General features: G+C 35.8%; 1 protein-coding gene across 1 annotated transcript in view; it reads right to left on the bottom strand.

Moving 5' to 3' along the window:
* Positions 1–5,095: 5,095 nt before the first annotated feature.
* Positions 5,096–23,098, bottom strand: part of LOC120780822 — a 58,668-nt gene continuing 40,665 nt past the window's right edge. Inside the window, exons 3-6 of the mRNA XM_040113067.1 lie at positions 6,127–6,194; positions 5,964–6,068; positions 5,796–5,854; positions 5,096–5,698 (exon numbers count right to left, since the gene is read on the bottom strand). Of these exons, the coding sequence (XP_039969001.1) occupies positions 5,660–5,698; positions 5,796–5,854; positions 5,964–6,068; positions 6,127–6,194 (271 nt within the window). The 3' untranslated portion in view covers positions 5,096–5,659. The remainder of the gene's footprint in view (positions 5,699–5,795; positions 5,855–5,963; positions 6,069–6,126; positions 6,195–23,098) is intronic.

The raw sequence follows: 23,098 nt of genomic DNA, 5'->3' as shown, positions 1-23,098 counted from the left end.
TAAAAATTTTAGTTTTTTACAAAATCGTAAAAAATTAGATAAAAATAATTAATTTTATTTTTTAATTTTTAATTATTTCAAAAAGTTATATTTATTTCGTCTATTACAAAGCGAAGATGTGTCAAATGAACTTCATTTCTTAAAAAAATTAATGACCTTCATGAAATATGCATATTCGCATTATTTCGTTATCATTTCCATATTTGTACCAATAGAATTTCTATGACACATGCATATGTGCATATGTACATACATATATTATTTCTTTGGCACATTTGTCTGTATGTTTACGAAAGCAAATGCGAGCCATATACATACATATGTACATACATTCATAGTAACAAGTGTCGCACGCTTCTTTCGCATCTCCGTTGTCACGGTCAACCAATGGCCGAAACTTGCGTTTTGTCAAAGAGTCAAGTGCTGAACAAATTGAGCACGACAGACTGCAAGCGACATCTGTCAAATACACACGTTCTTATGGACACAGTTATGTAGTTGTGCAGCTGGCTCAATAACTGTATCCCTAAGAACGTGTTTATTCTAATATATCCGTTTGCAGTCGGTCGCGCTCATTGTGTTCAGTTCTTCTATGTGTCGAAACACTGACGCGACGGTAAAGCGCCACAACATTGTGTTGTTGGTAGAAAATCCGAGCTGTGCCGAAAGAAACTAACAAACGATCGCCAATTGTTACCGCTTCCCTTGCTGCTCGAACAGCGTCGCCTACAAACCAGCGTAAATATGTATGAAGATGTAAGCGCGTGCATACATATCGACGCAGATTTTTGCGAGTCACGGAAAAATATTTTAGACAAATATTGTAAATCGACAACGGCTATGTTGCCACTTTTGTCACGTCTTTCTGTGAAGAACCATCAGAAAGTTGTTCAATTTACGATTTTTAGCTTTTGCCATCGTCGCGAAAAGACGCTTGCAGGCAAAGGCTTGTTCGGGGAGATGTTACGGCGTCTGTTTTTATGAATGAAGCGAGGTCGCTTGTGGAATTTGCGCCTGCGTTTGTGAATGAAATCGTTTTTGTTGTAAAATTTACTACATTTGAACTTCGCCAATTCGGCTGCCATATTGGCTTGCCATGCTTATGCTATTTAGGCAATTGTTGTTTTTGTAGAACAATGCTTCAATTTTTGTTGGTGGCATATTCATATGTGTACGCATATGTATGTTTGTATGCTTGTGAATTATTTGTTTGGAAGTGTATACAAATACATATATGTATGTACATATACATAAGTATATATGAATGTATGAACATGCAGCTCAATGCGCGCACATGTAATATGCATGTGTATTGATAAGTGATAAAATCATGATTTGAATTTCTGAATGCGCACATGCGTATACATGCAATCATATGGGCAGATAATAAGATTAATATGATAGACGATATATATATTTATACATATGTATATTGTTGAGATAAATTCAATTTCTATTACTAAGAAACATAATGCAAAAATATTTATGTATTAGTATAGTATATTATGTAAAAATCAAATTAAATTATTAAATATATGTACAAGTCTAAATTGACTGTAAATAGTACTATGCATGCATTCATACAAAATTATACTCATATCATAATTATTACATGCCAATATGTAAATGCCGACGGCAAAACGCAAAAGCATACATACTTATTTGCATACATTGCGAAAGCAAAAATTGAACCATGAAAATATCCCAATGCTGGTGTTGGGAGTATCATAAGGCGCATGCATACATATTTATGTCTCTTCATATTCTTGAGTATGTGAGAGAGCTGTATTTGTACACATTTTTCGCTGTTAAAAATGGAATATCAAAGAACTTATTTTTCTCCAATATTCCCTGATTGCGCATACATGCTATGGCATCATAAGCCGTACGTATTTATTTCTCTTCATATTCTTTGTTGAATATGTGGAGAACTGTTAAAAATGTTAACATTTCACAGCGTGAATTCTGTATTTGTGTGGTGAGATTCCGTGTCACAAATTTATCAAATGTTCGCTGTCGAACCTGCACCTTCTCTATGTTTTATGTTCTCTGATTGAGCAAGGTTGCGCAACCTGAATCTATCGCAACCTTTTCCGAACTCGTATAAGAAGTATAACTTCAAAAATATTTGCACGCGGCTTGCAAAATTCTGCGTGGATATGTATGCAAGCTCATACAGAAACAAACATATTTACGCTGGTTTGTTCGAGAAGCTGCTACAGCGGCAAAGGAAGCAGTGCCAATTGGCGATCGTTCGTTTGTGTTTTCGGCACAGCTCGGATTTTCTACCAACAACACAATGTTGTGATGCTTTGTTGTCACGTCAGCCCTTCGACACATTGACTCTTTGAAAAAACTTAAACTTCAGCCTTTGGTTGCCCGTGAAACGAAGATTTCGCATGAAGCAATAAGTGTACACATTAACATACAAAGTTGTGAGTAGACAAATTTACAAATATTATGCGTATGGTTCTTTTTGTTTACATGCGCACATAATTACATACGTGAATATGTGCGACCGCTTGGTCTTTTAACATGTTATCAAAACTTTTAAAGACCTGACCTGTAAATAAATATGTATGTATGTATATATTTTATCAAACCTACATTAATTAAAGATTTACATAGGTAATAATGCATGTATGACTTTATTATATATTTCCAAAGATTTTAAGGAATTCATCATGAAATAGTTCAATTTGTACGTACATACATACATGCTTGTGTGCTTTCATATAAAATATATAGAAAATACACATATGTATATATGTATGTATGTATATAAATTATATGCCGTCGTTTGCGCATTGTAAATATACGAATCTGTAAGCGTACATTTCTAAACATTGAAATTAACATATTTTTCCCATTGGCTCTAACAACTACTCAGTTCTGTTATTGTCGTGGCCCTGATGTTAAGTGGTGAAACGCGCTAATAATTTTCTGTGGTGAAATGCACTCATCCAAAACAGTAAATATACCAAAATTGCAATATCCCTAAATTCTCGACATCGTGAACCTTCTCTATGATATACGTTCTCTAGTAATTATGTATTTCTTTGTTTCGTTTTGGCCTAATTTTGTATATTAACACAAGTGTCAATAATTGCGCCAAAATCAAATAAATATTTACATATCACTTACCAGGGAATCTGTAAAAATCTTCTTCTTACATGTCCTTTGTATATATCATATGTAAATAAGTATTGAGCTTTACACACAAATGAAAGTAACCATTCTTCTTTATCCTACTTTGATGTATATTGACAAGTGTCGATAATTGCGCCAAAATAAAATATATTATGCATTCATATGTAAATATGTTTTAAACTTTACATAAAATTGAAGTGTCAATAATTGCGCCAATTTTCATAAAGTTGGTGATTTTGTGAAGTGCGGACGGAATTTTTTCAAGCGTGTTATTTTTAAAAATCGAAATAAAATGCCGAAAGTTCGTAAGTGTCGCGTGCGCGGATGTGAGAGTACCAACGGTGGGGTACTCCGACTGTTTAGTTTCCCAAATGAATGGGAGTTGGCTGAAAAGTGGAAGGAGAATCTAAAAATTTCTCCCACTGACCACGTTCCAGCCAGTAACTCATTCATTTGTGAGAAGCATTTCGAAAAGGAGGCAATTGGAACAAGAAATCTTAAAAGGAAAGCTGTACCTACATTGCATCTGGGTAAGTGTATGTAGTTCTTTTTTATCTTGGGGGTGTTTATTTAAGTGTAATATTTGCTTGTGGGTGCCCTTACAAGTGCATGAGTGTGTTTGATGATTTGCGGGTGCACATACAAGTGCGTGCGTGTGTGTGTTTTGATAATTTGCCCAGCCAGCATTTACACATAAAAATAATCGTTTTGTGAGCGTTCAAGTCTGTAACCTTTACAAAATAACAATATGTTCTAAATACAAATGTTTAAATAAAAATTTTAATTATACATTTATTATCGTAGTAACATATATGTATGTATATGTAATTAAATAATTACTTAATTCCTAAATGGGAGATCTAGAACATGTTGTCTTTTATAATATGCTGCCAAAGGATTGTCATGATAACTTTTCCTGTGCAAATATGCTCAACTAAATCTTTTAATTTCATCTTTAACAAAAGGTATATTCAGATCTGAATGAATGGCTTTATTTGTTATGAACCAATGCGCGTTTGTAATTAATCTTAGAGTTTTCGATTGGTATCTTTGTAGAATTTCAATATTTGAATTACAAACAGTGGCACAAAGTTGCACACCGTATGTCCATATAGGTTTTAGTATAGATTTATATAATAGTAATTTATTTTCAAGATAAAACTGCGATGTATGCCCAAGTAGCCAATAAAGTTGTTTGGTTTTTATTTGTAATTGTTTATTTTTGGCTGGTTCGTGTGTGTGTTTAATTTATTTTCCTGTGCACAGTGGTCGGACTTGTATGGAGCCGCGGCCATAAATATTTCCCGTTGAGATATCGTTATAAACTTTTCTCCAAAAATCTAAAAAAATATTTTGAACATATAGTAAAAAAATTGGCTTCATCGGACGACTATATCTTATATAGTTAGAACAGTGACGGTCATGTTACCTAGTGACATGCCGGTAACGCGTGCCGGTTTAATTGTCACTTTTTCCTATCACGTTCTTAAGGGCGAATCAAAAAAGCCCCCAAAACTTTTGTATACATGTGATCTTTTGTCACCTTCTCGCTCACATATTTTCCGCTGTAATAAAACTATATCCTTCTTTCTCACACTTTCATTAAATTTGGTATAAATCAACAAAACTGCTTTCAGGAAAGCGTGACGGTGCATTCTGCAATAGCCTAGTGGGTAAACCACACGCTTGTCATTCCTTCAACCTAAAGTTCGAAACTCTAAAATATAAAGATTTTTTTTTATAAAATATATATTTTTTAATTAATTTTAATAATAAAATAATTTTATTTAAATTTACATTAAATTCAATTCAGCTTCATCTTTTGACATTTTTTTTAATAATATAAAAATTATTTCTATAAATTCTTATATGGATACAAAAAATAATATATACATATATGCATATACATATATCAAACAAATTATTACAATATTATATTTATCACTCAGCTATTCGCTTCCTATATTTTTTTGCTTAAGTGGTGGCTCATTTCGATGGACTTCCGCATTTGTTGCTCGAAATTTGCAAGTCAACAAGTGATGAAACAATCTATAAAAAATATAATGAAAAATCAATTTAAAATACCTCTTTTTAGGTCAATATGTATGTATTAAATTGACCACATAATACATATGTTGGTCAACAGAAATTTAGATTGCGGTTGTTTGCCTCCCCTACCGTCCCAGTTACACAAAATCAGGAATTCGTCAGTGTACAGATGCCGCAACGCATCACATACACTGTCGGAAATACCTTTCATCCTTAAAACAAACTGTTTCTGTAATTTCAAAATATTATGCAAAATAAATAAAAATATTGTTTATTGAAAAAATTGTATACATTACTAGCCGTTGCTGTACCGAATTCTTCGCATTTCAGTTTTTCTTCCATTTCCAAAGCTGCAGCTACTGTTGTTAATGGTAGGGTGGTAGCAATTTCTGTTTGTGTGTTGTCGAAGTTTTCGCCAGTCAGTCGGCATACTGATTGGTGAACTTTTCGAATTAGCATCTTACATTCGCGGACGGTTTTTTGTTGGGCCATTTCTTCGCTTTTTTGAATTATTTGAAAAGAACAAGTGTAGTTAGAGAATACTTAAATAATGCCTTAACAACAATATCTAAACACTTTTATCGACATAAACTTACATTTTCTTTCAAAAAGCTGTCCATCTTCCTTTCCATATTATCAACTCTTGAAGATAACTCTTGTAGTTGGGTGGAAATAGTTGTTAACATGTTAAATTAGATGTTTTTGGTGTAAACATAATAAAGTAAAATTTTTAAGACATGCATTTTAACAATATATTGGATTACCATTTCCATCCACAGGCAAATTGTTTCCTTCTTGTTTTAAGAAGTTTGCCTCTGAGTTGTAGCAACCAGAAATGTTGAGTTTCTTCCGTTTAAATGTCAATTGTTCTATAATAACAAATGCGTAAAAATAAATTGAAAACTTAAATTACAATTTTACCTATACCTTTTACGGGAGTCGAAGAAGTTGTTGGGCATTCCTCCAAATAGGTGTCATCAAAAAGGTGAATCCATCTAATTAAGAAATAAAAATTTGGCAGCTTCAAAATTTATTTTAAATAACTTAACATAATATAATAAAATACCACCGGGATACAATAATTACAGTGGTACTAATTTGAAAATTCATGAAATAGATAATTAGGAATTAGAAGAAACTTGCCCTATGTGGAATAGCAAAATATTTAAAAACTATATCGCCTTTTTCTTTTTAAAGAAATGTGAGTCCAATATATCTGCCAACAAAATACCCAAACCAGATGACGATTCCAATGGTTCTTGAAAATAGTTTTCAACACCCAAGAAACAATGTGCCGATAAAGTTGCGATACCAGATTCCTCTGTCATGCCTGTAACTTTTATGGGGCCTAATTTTTGACTAAAACTATAGGAGTCCTTTTCTTTTTAAAATCTATATTAAACGAATTAATTTTAGATATTTTATTGCAAGTAAAAACTGGAATATTTCTTTCTTCAAGCCTTAAATGTAATTGCTGCAGGATTTTATTGGGCTTATTTATAAGTTTTTTAAATATTGCATGTGATTTTCAAACTTGTAAGCGGAAAAGTTATCTAGAGGACCATATTGCTTGGTACAGTCAGTTAAATGGAGTAAACCATGTATATTGTAACTAACTAAATGGTCACAGAATATATTTCCAAACAAATCAACAAATTCTTCCAAGATTTGTTGGGCAACATTGCCTTCAGTGCTATAAGACTTCTTGCATGACAGTAGCCTTATACCTGCGTGCAATAAGAGGAAATGGTAGTAATGGTCACCACCAATGCAATACAAAACAAGTAAGGAAGGGCTAAGTTCGGGTGTCACCGAACATTTTATACTCTCGCATGATAAAGTGATAATCTAGATTTCATTATACGTCATTTACATATTTTTCAAATACCGTATTTTTGTAAAGTTTTATTCCGCTATCTTCATTGGTTCCTAATGTATATACCTACTCGTATTATACAGAAAAGGCATCAGATGGAATTCAAAATAGCGTTATATTGGAAGAAGGCGTGGTTGTGAACCGATTTTACCCATATTTCGTAGATCTCATCAGGGTGTTAAGAAAATATTATACACCGAATTTCATTGAAATCGGTCTAGTAGTTCCTGAGATATGGTTTTTGGTCCATAAATGGGCGAGGCCACGCCCATTTTCAATTTTTAAAAAAAGCCTGGGTGCAGCTTCCTTCTGCAATTTCTTCCGTAAAATTTAGTGTTTCTGGCGATTTTTGTTAGTCGGTTAACGCACTTTTAGTGATTTTCAACATAACCTTTGTATGGGAGGTAGGCGTGGTTATTATCCGATTTCTTCCATTTTGAATTGATATGGAAATGCCTGAAGAAAACGACTCTGTAGAGTTTGGTTGACATAGCTATAGTAGTTTCCAAGATATGTACAAAAAACTTAGCAGGGGCGGGGCCACGCCCACTTTTCCAAAAAAAAAAGCGTTCAAATATGCTCCTCCCTAATGCGATCCTTTGTGACAAATTTCACTTTAATATCTTTATTTATGGTTTAATTATGACACTTTATAGGTTTTCGGTTTCCGCCATTTTGTGGGCGTGGCAGTTGGCCGATTTTGCCCATCTTCGAACTTAACCTTCTTATGGAGCCAAGGAATACGTGTACCAAGTTTCATCATGATATCTTAATTTTTACTCAAGTTACAGCTTGCACGGACGGACGGACTGACGGACGGACAGACAGACATCCGGATTTCGACTCTACTCGTCGCCCTGATCACTTTGGTATATATAACCCTATATCTGACTCTTTTAGTTTTAGGACTTACAAACAACCGTTATGTGAACAAAACTATAATACTCTCCTTAGCAACATTGTTGCGAGAGTATAAATATATATACAATAAGAACTGCCTAAACTCTGTCGCTTTCCAACTGCTGATTTTATCAAAACTTCTGCATATTCGACCGAACTCTGAAGGAACTAAATTGGAAAGAAATGTTATTTTTTCGTTAACTTTGCTTACCTTTATATTGCCTTTTTTAATCAACAATTGAAGCAACTTTTTATATACCCCAAGATCTACAAGGTGCTTTGGGTATAAAGGAAATTGGGAAACCATTTTGAAATTTCCTGACTCTAAAATGCTTTTTCTAAATTTAAAAGGATTAATGTTATGTGATCTGCCTCTTCTATTTTTAAAAGAATGGTCAGCTCTTGTGAAAAACAAACTCTTTTTTCTTTGTAGTCAACCGCTTCATCACATTTAGAACAACTACTTTTTCTAGTATGCGACTGCACACCTGTAACAAGAGCTCGAGCGGGAGCATTGCAGAAAAACAAACGAATGTCGAATTTCTTCTTTACAGGATAATTACCAACCTGAAGACCATCATTGATGCTCCAATGTTTTTCTGTTCCAGAAAAGCATGCAATTGTAAGCCGCAATTCGTTTGGAAAATTATCTATCGATGCTAGAATAGGCCATAATACTTTATTCGAATTCTTGAATAATTTCAGGTTATCTATTCCCACATCTAGCACAATATTATTTTCATTTTCAAGTTGAGGAAATGAATTTTTCTCAAAATGATTTTGAATTCCTCTATATAAAAAAGTTCCACTTGGAATCGTTTGAATATTTACTTTTTTTCGGCTGGTACCTAGGAGATTTTTTGCCGTTAGAGGTAAATCTGTGCAACCTATTTTTCGCAACGTTTGCAGAAGATCGGTTACTGTATTATGGGAATACCCTATTTCTTAAAACCCAAGTTTTTAATTCTAAGCTAAATGAATTATTTTCTATCACTTTTAAAATTTCGCAATCACTATTATTCCTATCACTAACATACAATGTAGCTATCACTGCAGTTTGAAGAAAAATCAAGGGAGCTTAGTGAACGGCATCTCTCCACATCAGGATCACAATCAAAATTTACATCTTTTTCACAAATTTAGATGCACTAAGATTAAAAGCCTTTTTTCCCGGCTCATATATGCACTAAATGTATTTTTTTTCATATTGAATTAGTATTTGTTTTACTCACCCTTTTTCCAAATATTATTGCACTTGTAGACACAAAATATTCACAAATATTAAAGAAACACAATTAGAATAGGTTTAAATATTTATTTTAAATAATTTTGCATAAATATGCACAAGCAGAAATCTGCACAATTCTCAATTATCGACGCGTTTGTAACCGAAGCTAAAAAATGTGTTTGTCTTCTTTTGTTTTATTTTTGCTTAACATCTGTTGAGTGAAAAGCTTATAATATAAAACAAGCAAAAGACACAATAGATTGACTTCTTACTCATTTCAAAGATTTCTGAGCACATTTCAGTTCAATTGGCATATCTTCTTTTTGTAATATTCGAAATAAATATAACTTTTTTGAAATAATTAAAAAATAAAATAAAATTATTCTTTATTTCATTTTTCACGATTTTGTAAAAAAAAGTAAAATTTTTACCATTTTTCTGAAAAAAAACAACAAGCCACTTTTCTCACTTCTTTCTTGGAACAAACACCAGAAAGATGTTTAATTTATGATATTTAGCTTTTGCCATCGTCGCGAAAAGACGCTTGTGGGCAAAGGCACGCTCGGGGAGGTGTTACAGCGTCTGTTTTTGTGAATGAAGCGAGGTCGCTTGTGGAATATGCGCCTGCGTTTATGAATGAAATCGTTTTTGTTGTAAAATTTACTACATTTGGGCTTCGCCAATTCGGCTTGCCATGCTTATACTATTTAGGCAATTGTTGTTTTTGTAGAACAATGTTAAAATTTTTTGTTGGTAAAATATTCACATGTGTACGCATATGTATGTTTGTATGCTTGTGCATTATTTGTTCGGCAATGTATAATTTATTGCCGGTTAAATTGAAACGTTCCTGGCTGTAGTTTATACTGCGCGTGCCGGATGTTGATTGGTATATTGTTTATCCAGCATTATTATGTTTATCGCAGTTAACTTTAATGTTGCTAACTCCTCCGCCGTCAAAAACGAACTATTAGGGTTATTGGCACTTTTGACGTGTGAGTTTCCGATGTGTTTTCTTTATTATTGGCCACATTCACGTTTACATTGTAGCTCGATGGTTCTATTAGTTTTGTCTTACAATTCTTCCTTATGATTGATGCAGTGCGTATTGTTGCTAGACTGATCAGGCAAATAACTACTAATGAAAAATTTGTTATTAGAGCTGCTGTGTGGGCTGTCTGCAGTGTTTGTAAATGATTGGTGTTATTTATGTGGAGTTCCTTCATCATCTCAAGGCTGAGAATTTCCTCCTCTTTGTTCGACGGCATATTTGACTGTAGGATTGCTGGTAATGGTTTGCTAGTTAGTATTTCATTAAAGGAGTGTTTTTGGTTGTCGATTAAAACTGTGGAATTACGATATTGAACGGCGTATGATCCCACAAGATTTATTTTTTGGTAATCGATTTCAATTGTGCCTTTATACTGGTTTAGTAATAATAGGTTGTCAAAAAAGTCTTGCGGTATTTTTGCTAGTTGGCGCTGAAAGCGCATAGTTCTTGTTTTATTCGTCGCATCGGGTCATGCTATACCTTCTTGTAAAGCTCATTTCACGGGCTAACACGTGATTGATTGTCGTTTCTTTTAAATCGTTTGAGAGTTATAGCGTCGCAAACATGGAGCAAAATAAAGAGAAAATACGTCATATTTTACAGTACTACTACGATAAAGGCAAAAATGCATCTCAAGCCGACAATAAAATTTGTGCAGTTTATGGACCCGATACAGTTTCCATTTCCACCGCACAACGATGGTTTCAACGTTTTCGTTCTGGTGTAGAGGTGGTCGAAGATGCACCACTCTCCTGAAGGCCTGTCGTCGAAAATTGCGATAAAATCGCTGTATTGGTCGAAAGATACCGGCATAGTAGCAGTCGTAGCATCGGTCAAGAGCTGGGCATGAGTCATCAAAAATTCATTTCAATTTCAATAAAAATACCGTAAGACTTTTTTGACAACCCATTATGATGCCAGCGGAGATGTTTTCTATCGATATGATGTGCTGGTTATTTATTTGAGTGCATTCTGCTGGTTCGCTTCTGAGTAGTTGCGGGACACAAGTAGTATTACTAATATCTATCATATTCTTATAGTTACAAATTCTTATATGATAATTCTCACTACATTTTGTTTTTATTCCAAATACCTTATGTTTACTACAGGTTACGATATCCTCATACGGAATGTTATTAATAAATGAAGTTATTTTTTATGAAAATGGATTTTGCTAATGCTAGTTCTTCATTTGATAAAATATTGCCGATTCCGGCTTTGGCCCAATGAATCGCATAATCAATATTAATAATTTCTTCTTTTACAATCTTTAATTTATATTTTCATTCTATAGCAAAATTGCGTTGTACATCTTCATTAGATTGTACCGCTTTTAAAATCTTATTCGATACTCTCGTAATATTGTTTATCCTGTCAAAAATTATTTTATTATTACTACTTGATTATTGTTATTGTTTATTATATTATTTATTTGATTATCTAAAATTACTTAGTCGTCATGATCGGGATTTCCCGCGATCCATTTCCAGACTTTTCCTTTGTTTCTATAGATTTTTTAAATCTTTTGGGCCGGAATCTATATAGGTAAGTTTGTTTAAGGGTTAATTCATTTATCAAGATGGGTAGAAAAGGATTTTCTGATGTTATCTTGGTTTTAATAGTACTGTCAATTTCGTCGAGTGTCATTTGAAAAGCGTCTAGGTCTACTTTATGTATTATTCGGTAGGTTCCCGTTTGTATTCTTGTCAATCCTCTATCAAATGTTGCTAATTGTGAATTTGTATAGTCTATTATTTTAAAGTCTGCGTACACTAGGTGCACAAAAAACCTGCAAAGTAAAAGAGAAAAAAATTACTATTGTCTGATGTTTATTTTATGTACCGTTCGTCCTTTTTCAGTGATTACTACACTGGATTTGTCTTCCTTAACTGTTTCCTTTCTATATTTTGCAGTAAGTTTTGACCCTATTCGTTTGTTTATTCTGACATAAATTACATCTCCAGGAGTATATATTTTCATAGGTTTCCGTGTTTTATTATGGTTTTCTAAATCTTTTGTCTGGCTTCTCCGAAGGGTTTCTATATTTTCATGTCGTGCATTTTCATACTGCTCTGGGTCTACTGTGTCTGTCTTATGGGTCGTTTCCCTGTTGCGGAATGTATGGTGTAGTTATATTCGTATGTACATCGGTCTAAGAGTTCTTGGAATAAGCGGTGTGTGCGTTCCGTTTGAAGGCAGTTTTCAGACAGGGTAGAATAAAATCTTTCTACTTGTCCGTTAACTGTGCTTGTGTATGGGGGAGTTTTAAAAGTTTTAATACCGAGTTGGTCTTCGACCATAAATTGTATGGAAGCTGAATTTAAAGATTTCTCGTTGTCGATAACTATTGTTTTGGGTATACCAAAAGCGAAAAGTATTTGTTGCAAAGCTTCTCTGATATCTTCTATTAATTTTGACTCTATTACACAGTACAACAGCTAATCTGGGGGGTGAGAAATTCCAAGTCAGGGTGATGGTACTAGGTCAGTATAGTAAAACCCTCAAATGATTTGGCGTTCGTATGTGTCAGTTTTTTTTTTACGACCTTTTAAATTTTTTTCTTATCTTGATGTTTTTTCGCTTAGTTGTAACATTTTGGCAAAAACGTAGTTTAACATAACATTTAACATAACATTTTTTTCGTTTAGTTGTAACATTTTGGCAAAAACGTAGTTTAACATAAAAAAAACTACGTTTTCGCCAAAATGTTACAACTAAGCGAAAAAACATCAAGATAAGGAAAACATTTAAAAGGTCATAAAAGGTAAAGGTCGATAACTATTGTTTTGGGTATACCAAAAGCGAAAAGTATTTGTTGCAAAGCTTCTCTGATGTCTTCTATTGATTTTGACACTATTACACAGTACAACAGCTAATCTGGGGGATGAGAAATTCCAAGTCAGGGTGATGGTACTAGGTCAGTAGAGTAAAACCCTCAAAGGGTTTAGCGTTCGTATGTGTCAGTTTTTTTTATGACCTTTTAAATGTTTCCCTTATCTTGATGTTTTTTCGCTTAGTTGTAACATTTTGGCGAAAACGTAGTTTTTTTTATGTTAAACTACGTTTTTGATGACATACTGACCTAGTACCATCACCCTGACTTGGAATTTCTCACCCCCCAGACAATAATCCAAAAAATGTTCCACAGTGTTATTTTAACTTGAGCATATTTGGAGAATTTATCTACTGCTATTAGAACTAATTTTTTTTCCGTACTGTAAACATCTATATGCACAATTTCTCCAGGGTATTGAGGTATTGGAGTTTCTAATAGTTGCGGTTTATTGGGGATGCGATCATACTTGTTTTCCTTGCAGACTCTACACTGTTTAATTATATTTTATATTTTTGTTTTCATCTTTGGAAAGTAACATCTTTGTATTAGTGTGTTCGTTTAGTATTTCCTCGTTTTTTGCATCCTCGCTTGTTATGTCCTTTACTTCTATTTGGGAGTACCGAAATTTATAATTACCAAAGTGAAGCGGGTAAATTTCTTGGATTTTCCCATATTATTTCTTCAGAGGTAAATATACCCTTTATCACTGAGGGGTTAAGGTATCGTTTCAATAGTGAAGTTAAATTCTCTGTTGAAAAGTTGGGTTTGGTGATTATATATTATGTCTATGGTAGGTCGGGAATGGTATTTTAAACTGGTAGCTGTCTTCATCTGCTAAGGAGATCCAAATTTGATTCTTGAATGCATTCATGGGTCCTTCTACTGCTGGAAGTAGATTGTGTGATGAGCTTTCGTCGGAATGTGTAGCAACTGATAAGGAGTTTACTTCAAAAGGCCTGGATAATGTATCTGCAACTACATTGGCTTTCAATGGTTTGTATTTTAATTCATAGTTATATTCTTCAAGTATGGCTTTCCATCGCTTTAGTTTGGAGTTATTATTTTTTTTACTGAGAGCGTATGTAAGTGGTTGGTGGTCTGTATGTATTACAACTTTTGCTGTACCGTATAGATAGTTTCTACATGAGTTCAGTACCCATATAATGGCAAGAATTTCTTTTTCGTTGACTGCGTAATTTTCTTTGGACTTGTTCAATGTTCTTGATATAAAGTTTATTGGTTTGCCATTTTGCTCTAAGACGGCGCCTATGGCATACTTTGAGGCGTCAGTAGTTAGGTCAAATTCTTTCTTATAATCAGGATATTGTAAAATTACGTCTTTAGATGTCAGTGTGGATTTAATTTTGTTGAATGCAGATTTAGCTTCCTGATTTAGATTTATTTGGATTTTCTTCGAGCTTTTTTCGACATTCTTCCTTCCTCACCTCTAAGAAAGGATGTAAGTGGCTTGGCCAATTTGGCATAATCCTTGACAAATTTTCTATAATATGCGGATAAGTCTAAGAATGATCGTAAGTCCTTGATCGTCTGGGGGTATGGAAAATTTGAGATTGATTGTACTTTGGAAGGGTTTGTAGAAATTTTCTTGGAAGATACAACGAATCCTAGGATTTCGACCTACTTTTTGAAGAGTTCGCATTTATCGATTTGAACCTTCATGTTTGCTTTACTGAGGGTATCAAAAACTGTGTGCATGTGTTCGGAGTGTGATTTTTCGTCTCTACTAAATATAATTATATCGTCTTTATATACATATCATATTTTGCCTATGTATTGTCTTAGTATGTTGTCAAGCGTCGAAATATGGCTGGGGCATTTTCCAAATCAAACGGAAGTCGGGTGAACTCGTTTTTCCCATTGTTCACCGAAAATGCTTTTTTTTCCACGTCAGATTCCTTAAGAGGAATTTGATGGAAACCGGTTTTTAAATCAATCACAGAGAAAAATCGGTTTTCTCCTAGTTGGGAGAGAACTTTATTTATTTCAGGTATTGGATACCTATCTGCAACTGTAACTGCGTTTAGCTTCCTGTAATCTATAACCATTCTAAATTTGTGTCTGCCAGACGCGTCCTCTTTTTTAGGCACTACCCATACAGGTGAGTTATAGGGTGATCTTGATTGTCGTATGATACCGTCGTCTAATAATTTATTTACTTGTTTTTCAACTTCCTGTTTAAGGCTAATAGGATAAAGGTAGGACTTGGAGTATATAGGCGTGTCTGAATTTGTTCGAATGCCTGCAGCTACTTTTGTTGTGTAGGTTAGTTTTTCGTCCGGTTCCGAAAATAGGTTTCGGTGCTTTTGTACTAGTTTCCTTATTGCATGTTTTTCTACTGTACTCATACGTTCGTCGCGGATATGTATTAAGTTAACGTCTTGTACACTATATTGTCTCAGATAGATTCTTTTCGTATTTGCTATTATCATGTAATTTTCTTTTGTGTGTATGATTGCTGAAAGTGCTTTTAAGCTATCGTTTCTTAATATGGCATGGAAAATTAATTTGCAATTTTCCTAATTGAAAAGATTTAGATATGTTTGGTGAGTAATTTTTATTTTGCCGTCTACTGAGTTGGCTAGAAAAGGAGTATTGTTCGCTATTGCATTTTCTACTAAGCTTGATTGTATGTAATTTTTATTGAATCCGGTGTCTACTAATATTTGCATTATTTCGCCGCTCTTCGTCCTGCATCTGAAATAAGGTAGCAAAGAGCAATTTAGTCCAAAAATTGTACGTCAGTGAGGTCGAGTGTTTCTTCAATTGTGTCCTTGTGATTTGGCTCATTGTATGTTTGCTCATTGTAGTCGTATGGGTTATTGTAGTTGTATTGGTCATTGTAGTTGCATACGCTTTCGTTGTCTAGTCGTTCGTTAGAATTTATGTGAAAGTTTCTTTGAATTTTTTGTGGGGGGTTATTTATCATTGAAGCGTTTGATGGTCTTTTACCGGATTCTTGGGGTTTTGGCCGATTTGCGTAATTAACGGCTCTTGTCCTTATACTCTCATCCACGTCCATCGGTTGAGGTGGTTTAGGGGGTCTAGGAGGAGCAATGTTTTGCTGTGGACTATATCGGAGGATGGGGTCATGTGTAGAAGTTCACGCAAGTGAGGAAAGTTCTCTGATCGCCATTCACTTGGGAGTGGCCAGAAACGATTCTTTTACATATGACTCAAGCAGCTCACGACTTCCGGTCTTTGACCAAGTATCCTCTGGGTAGCCTAAGAACATCCGTTCGAAGGTGAGCTAAAGTGAGAAGGCGAAACATCCCCTGCATAGGGTTGTGCGCTGGGTTTGGGACCCGCCACGTAAAAAGCCTACCCCAACGAAAAACGACAAACAGCCTCGGATGAGAAACCCTCTTTTGTTGACGACCATGGCAAACGAAATAAGGCCAACGATATCAGGGCATGCACCCGGAATGTCCGGTCCCTTAATTGGGAAGGTGTCGCTGCCCAGCTGGTTGATGTCCTCGTGAAAATAAAGGCTGACATCACCGCCGTCCAAGAAATGCGATGGACGGGACAAGGACAGAGACGAGTAGGTCCTTGTGACATTTACTACAGTGGCCATATAAAGGAACGCAAGTTTGGTGTTGGATTCGTGGTGGGAGAGAGACTCCGTCGCCGAGTACTATCATTCACTCCGGTGAATGAACGTCTAGCCACAATCCGCATCAAAGCGAGGTTCTTCAACATATCGCTGATCTGCGCCCACGCTCCGACGGATGAGAAGGACGATGTGACCAAAGATGCCTTTTATGAGTGCTTGGAACGCACTTATGAGAGATGCCCCCACCACGATATCAAAATCGTGCTTGGCGACTTTAACGCCAGGGTAGGCAAAGAAGGTATCTTTGGCACTACGGTCGGTGAATTCAGCCTCCACGAGGAAACATCCCCAAATGGGTTGAGGCTGATCGACTTCGCCGGGGCCCGAAATATGGTTATCTGTAGTACTAGATTCCAGCACAAAAAGATTCATCAAGCTACCTGGCAGTCTCCGGATCGAAAAACTACCAACCAGATCGATCATGTTGTGATAGACGGAAGACACGTCTCCAGTGTTTTAGATGTGCGTGCGCTCCGAGGTCCTAACATCGACTAGGACCACTATCTTGTTGCAGCCAAGATTCGCACCCGCGTCTGTGCATCAAAAAACGCACGCTAACAAACACAAGGAAGGTTCGACGTCGAAAAGCTGCAATCACAACAGACTGCCGAACGATTTTCTACTCGGCTTGCACTCATGCTCTCTGAGAGCACTCATCAACAACTCGGTATAAGGGAACTGTGGGACGGCATTTCAAACTCCTTACGTACAGATGCATCCGAAACCCTTGGTTTTCGGAAAGTGCAAAAGAACAACTGGTACGACGAGGAGTGCCGCGCCGCAGCGGAAAGAAAACAGGCTGCCTACCTCGCAACGTTACGATCGACCACAACACGTGCGGGATGGGATAGATACCGAGAATTGAAGAGGGAAGCGAGACGCATCTGCAGACAGAAAAAGAAAGAGGCCGAAATGCGTGAGTATGAAGAGCTTGATAAGCTGGCCGACAGGGGTAATGCTCGAAAATTCTACGAAAAAATGCGGCGGCTTACAGAAGGTTTCAAGACCGGAGCATACTCTTGTAGAACCCCCAAAGGCGATCTAGTGACTGATACCCAGAGCATACTTAAATTATGGAGGGAACACTTCTCCAACTTGCTGAATGGCAGAGAATGCACAACGCCAGGAGAAGGTGAACCCGATTCCCCAATCGATGACGATAAAGCAGACGTTCCATTACCCGACCATGAAGAAGTTCGAATAGCAATTGCCCGCCTGAAGAACAGCAAAGCGGCGGGGGCCGATGGATTGCCGGCCGAGCTATTCAAACACGGCGGCGAAGAACTGATAAGGAGCATGCATCAGCTTCTTTGTAAAATATGGTCGGACGAAAGCATGCCCAACGATTGGAATTTAAGTGTGCTATGCCCAATCCATAAAAAAGGAGACCCCACAATCTGCGCCAACTACCGTGGTATTAGCCTCCTTAACATCGCATATAAGGTTCTATCGAGCGTATTGTGTGAAAGATTAAAGCCCACCGTCAACAAACTGATTGGACCTTATCAGTGTGGCTTTAGACCTGGAAAATCAACAACCGACCAGATATTCACCATGCGCCAAATCTTGGAAACCCGTAAAAAGGAAAATCGACACACACCACCTCTTCGTCGATTTCAAAGCTGCTTTCGACAGTACGAAAAGGAACTGCCTCTATGCCGCGATGTCTGAATTTGGTATCCCCGCAAAACTAATACGGCTGTGTAAACAGACGTTGAGCAACACGAAGAGCTCCGTCAGAATCGGGAAGAACCTCTCCGAGCCGTTCGATACCAAACGAGGTTTCAGACAAGGCGATTCCCTATCGTGTGACTTTTTCAACCTGCTTCTGGAGAAAATAGTTCGAGCTGCAGAACTTCAGTAGAGAAGGTACCATCTTTTATAAGAGTGTACAGCTGCTGGCGTATGCTGATGATATTGATATCATCGGCCTTAACACCCGCGCCGTTAGTTCTGCTTTCTCCAGACTAGACAAGGAAGCAAAACAAATGGGTCTGGCAGTGAACGAGGGCAAGACGAAATATCTCCTGTCATCAAACAAACAGTCGTCGCACTCGCGACTTGGCACTCACGTCACTGTTGACAGTCATAACTTTGAAGTTGTAGATAATTTCGTCTATTTAGGAACCAGTATTAACACCACCAACAATGTCAGCCTGGAAATCCAACGCAGGATTGTTCTTGCAACAGGTGCTACTTCGGACTGAGTAGGCAATTGAAAAGTAAAGTCCTCTCTCGACGAACAAAAGCCAAACTCTATAAGTCGCTCATAATTCCCGTCCTGCTATATGGTGCAGAGGCTTGGACGATGTCAACATCTGATGAGTCGACGTTGCGAATTTTCGAGAGAAAAGTTCTGCGAAAGATTTATGGTTCTTTGCGCGTTGGCCACGGCGAATATCGCATTCGATGGAACGATGAGCTGTACGAGATATACGACGACATTGACATAGTTCAGCGAATTAAAAGACAGCGGCTACGCTGGCTAGGTCATGTTGTCCGGATGGATGAAAACACTCCAGCTCTGAAAGTATTCGACGCAGTACCCGCCGGGGGAAGCAGAGGAAGAGGAAGACTTCCACTCCGTTGGAAGGACCAAGTGGAGAAGGACCTGGCTACGCTTGGAATATCCCATTGGCGCCACGTAGCGAAAAGGAGAAACGACTGGCGCGCTGTTGTTAACTCGGCTATAATCGCGTAAGCGGTGTCTACGCCAATTAAGAAGAAGAAGATATAGATTTTTCGAATGTCAAGAATCGATTCTTAATCGACTTCGAATGCTGAAGATCGATTCCGAAAAATCGATTATTTTACGAGAAAACTCGATTCTGGAGTAGAATCGGAATCGAGTTTGCCATCCCTTCTGGCAGCCATCGCGTGCACATATAATAACCTCCGCACAATAACCACCACAAAAAAATTATTTTTTTTCCATGTTATTTATATGGTAAACAGAAAATTTGAAACAGGCACCTCTTAAAATTAATATTAAGAGCTCATCTTTTGAGTGACTTTCTTTTTCACATTTCGAAAGTTTTTAGCCCGTTTTTCAGTTAAAAAAAAAGGTTGACTCAGAATGACACACCCTAATACACATATTGTTTTAATAAATTTAATTTCTATTAGTTAGAAATATAATACAAAAATATTTATAGTATAGTATATTATGTAAAAATCAAATAACATTATTAAATATGCAAGTCCAAATTGACTGTAAATAATACTATGCATGCATTCATACAAAATTATTACATATTTACATGCCAATATGGAAATGCCGACGGCAAAAAGCATACATATTTGCATGCATTGCGATTGCCTGTTTCCAAGCAAAAATTGAAGCATGAAAATATCACAATGCTGTGGTTGGGAGTATCATTAGGAGCATGCATACATACATATATTTATGTCTCTTCATATTCTTGAATATGTGAGAGAGCTGTATTTGTACACATTCTTCGCTGTTAAAAATGGAATATCAAAGAACTTATTTTTCTTCAATATTCTCTGCTTGGGCATACATGCTATGGAATCATATGCCGAAAATACATATATTTTTTTCTCTTCATATTCAGTTTGAGTATGTGGAGAACTGTTAAAAGTGTTAACATTTCACAGTGTGAATGCTGTGGTTGTGAGGTGAATTGCGTACTTCAATTCTATAAAATGTTCGACATCGAACCTGCACCTTCTCAATGTTTTAAGTTCTCTGCTCTGTTGTCTATTAGTGGATTTCACCACAAAAAATTATTAGCGGATTTCACCAATATTTAACATGAGGGGGTCGAAAATAGCAGAATGTATTTTCATCCCAAAAAATGATTTGGTTAAAGGCTTTATAAAATGAGGCAAATCTTGCTTTTCCGGAAAAAAATTGTGAAAATATTTTGTTTTCCATTTCATATTTATTAATTTTTTAAGTAATTTTTACGGAATATTTCGAAGAGCTTATGTGTAAAAGGTTTTAGCAAAGTTTGTTACCTTTTTTAGCTGTGTTTATAGAAATACCACAATGGAACAACATAGTAGTATTGTTACCAGCAAAATACTAAATTGCTCATATGGTATTTTGCTAGTATTTGGTGACACACATATGGTATTTATACCATATATGGTATTGTTACTACATGTCTGTCACGGGTATTATTGCAATACGAAATAAAAGACTTTCCATTTTTGAATATAATAAATAATTCTAAAATACCAATGAAGTTACAAATTGTAGCAACGTATGCAGATTATTTAATGTTAATAAATACTTGTATTATTCGCCTTGAAATGAGTAATTTCTTTTTGTATTAGATGCACCAAAATGAGAAGAATACACAAGAAATACGAATCCTATTAAGGATTTCTTCTGGCACACTTGATATTGTTGGGATGCCTAGCACCAAATTTAGTATTACAAATTGCTAAGTATAGATCCCTTATTTTCCCTAAGGCTATATGCGAATATATTTGTTTCCATATAAGACGGGTTTTTAAATTATATACAAAATCAAAGCAACGATTCTCATCGCAGTCGTATGGAAATTTTAAATTTTAATTGGTATTTTTTTCGATATGTGAGATTCTTTCTCTAACTCATTCACTCAGATGATTCTTCAGAAATAATCGATAGATCTGGCAAAGGCATCAAATATGATAAATATGAAATGGAAGACAAAAAGCTGAGGAATATTTTCGATCGATTTATTCAGACACAAGAAAAAATAGCGGCAGAACTGAAGCAAAACGAGAAATGTTCTGAATACCACAAGGTCTCAGTGCACATTCTTCTGTTGGATACAATCGGCGAAGATTTGAAACCGCGCTTTTCTAGAGAAGTATTGTATGGATTTCAACTGAGTTTGCTGTTTCCATATTCTGCACACTTTCTGTGACGAATGCGAGCTATGAACGCTCTTTTTCAACACTTCGCCGCATGAAAAGAAGAAGTTCTCGAAAAATTCTCAACATTTGTTCCGCATCGTTTAATTTTGTGAAATACAAGGTTCTTTCCATAGTAAACAGGACTTTTTGAATCTAGCGCCCTCTGGTGGCGCCATCAACATGTTGACTGATGCATTAAAATCTGCTATCATTATCGATTGTCCAGTGAGAATTTCATCATGTTTCGTTTATTGGAAGTGAAGTTATTGCGTTTTAAGTCTCAGTATGTTTGTGTTATCGGTGCGAAAATGAGCTTCGAACAAAGAGCCAACATTAAATTTTGTTTTAAAATTGGTAAATCTTTTACCGAAATGTTTCAATTTATGAAACAAGTTTATCGCGCTGATTGCCTATCCCGTAAGAGAGTGCACGATTGGTTTCAATGTTTTCAAAGTGGTCATAAATGACGATCAACATGTGGGCAAATCAAAATCCGTGATCATCGGAAATTCCATCGAAAATGTGCGTGAATTCATCTAAAAACAGGCGAAATCATTATTGAAATTCATGGAAATGGAATTGAACATTTCCAAAAACATCAATTTATCGCGTTTGGACCAAACTTTTGGGCTTACGAAAGGTGTATGCACCGTTTTTTCCGCACAAATTGACTGACAACCAAAAATTGCTCAGAATTCAACATTCGAAAGACGATTATTTTAACCATTAGCCACTTCCCGTATTTACCTGTTATGGTACCGTGCGACTTCTTCGTTTTCGGAAAATGCATTTGCTCATGAAAAGCTTGTAACGGCATACTGGCGGCCATACCGGCCAACGAGCTAAAACACTCGTTGGACATGCTTTTGGACCGTGCAAAAAGGTGTATTGAAGTAGAGGGAGAATGAATAAAATAAATTGATTTTGCCGAAAAAAAAATTTGTTCTGTTTTTTTTTAAAGTCCTGTTTACTTTGGAACGCACCTTGTATTTCTATTCAATACACGAACTGACGGCAGTACTATACATTGCAATAAAGTATGTAACCCGCACGTCTACGATTTATAATGTGTTTTTCCAATTTAATAGGATTTGATATTGGTCGATTTGAAATTTTTTCACCATGTTATTAAACTCTTTGAAGACTGTTATATTTAATATAACAATGTTCATGTATCAGGTAAATTTTTATTTCTCCCTCCAAAAACTATTTCTGGATCCGCCCCTGACTGATAAGTGTTTCTTACATTGCTATGATATGAAGTTGGAATTCTGCTATTAATCTATACCTAATATTAATATTGATATTACACTGAATGACTTTCATATTTCCTGATTGTTGTAGTAAAGTTCGAACAGAAACTCGTTAGTGTCTGTGTTATTTTGTGAGTCATAATTGTTTTCGAAAAAAGTGCTGGCAGTAAAATTGTATTTAAATTTTTTTCCGGTATTACAATTGTTTTCGGTTTCTTCATGAAAATTAATTACATTAAATATATGAAT

This window comes from Bactrocera tryoni, unplaced genomic scaffold, assembly GCF_016617805.1.
Source record: "Bactrocera tryoni isolate S06 unplaced genomic scaffold, CSIRO_BtryS06_freeze2 scaffold_25, whole genome shotgun sequence".
Classification (NCBI taxonomy): domain Eukaryota; kingdom Metazoa; phylum Arthropoda; class Insecta; order Diptera; family Tephritidae; genus Bactrocera; species Bactrocera tryoni.
The sequence above is the reverse complement of the archived record's forward strand: the minus strand, read 5'-3'. Positions and strand labels throughout refer to the sequence as shown.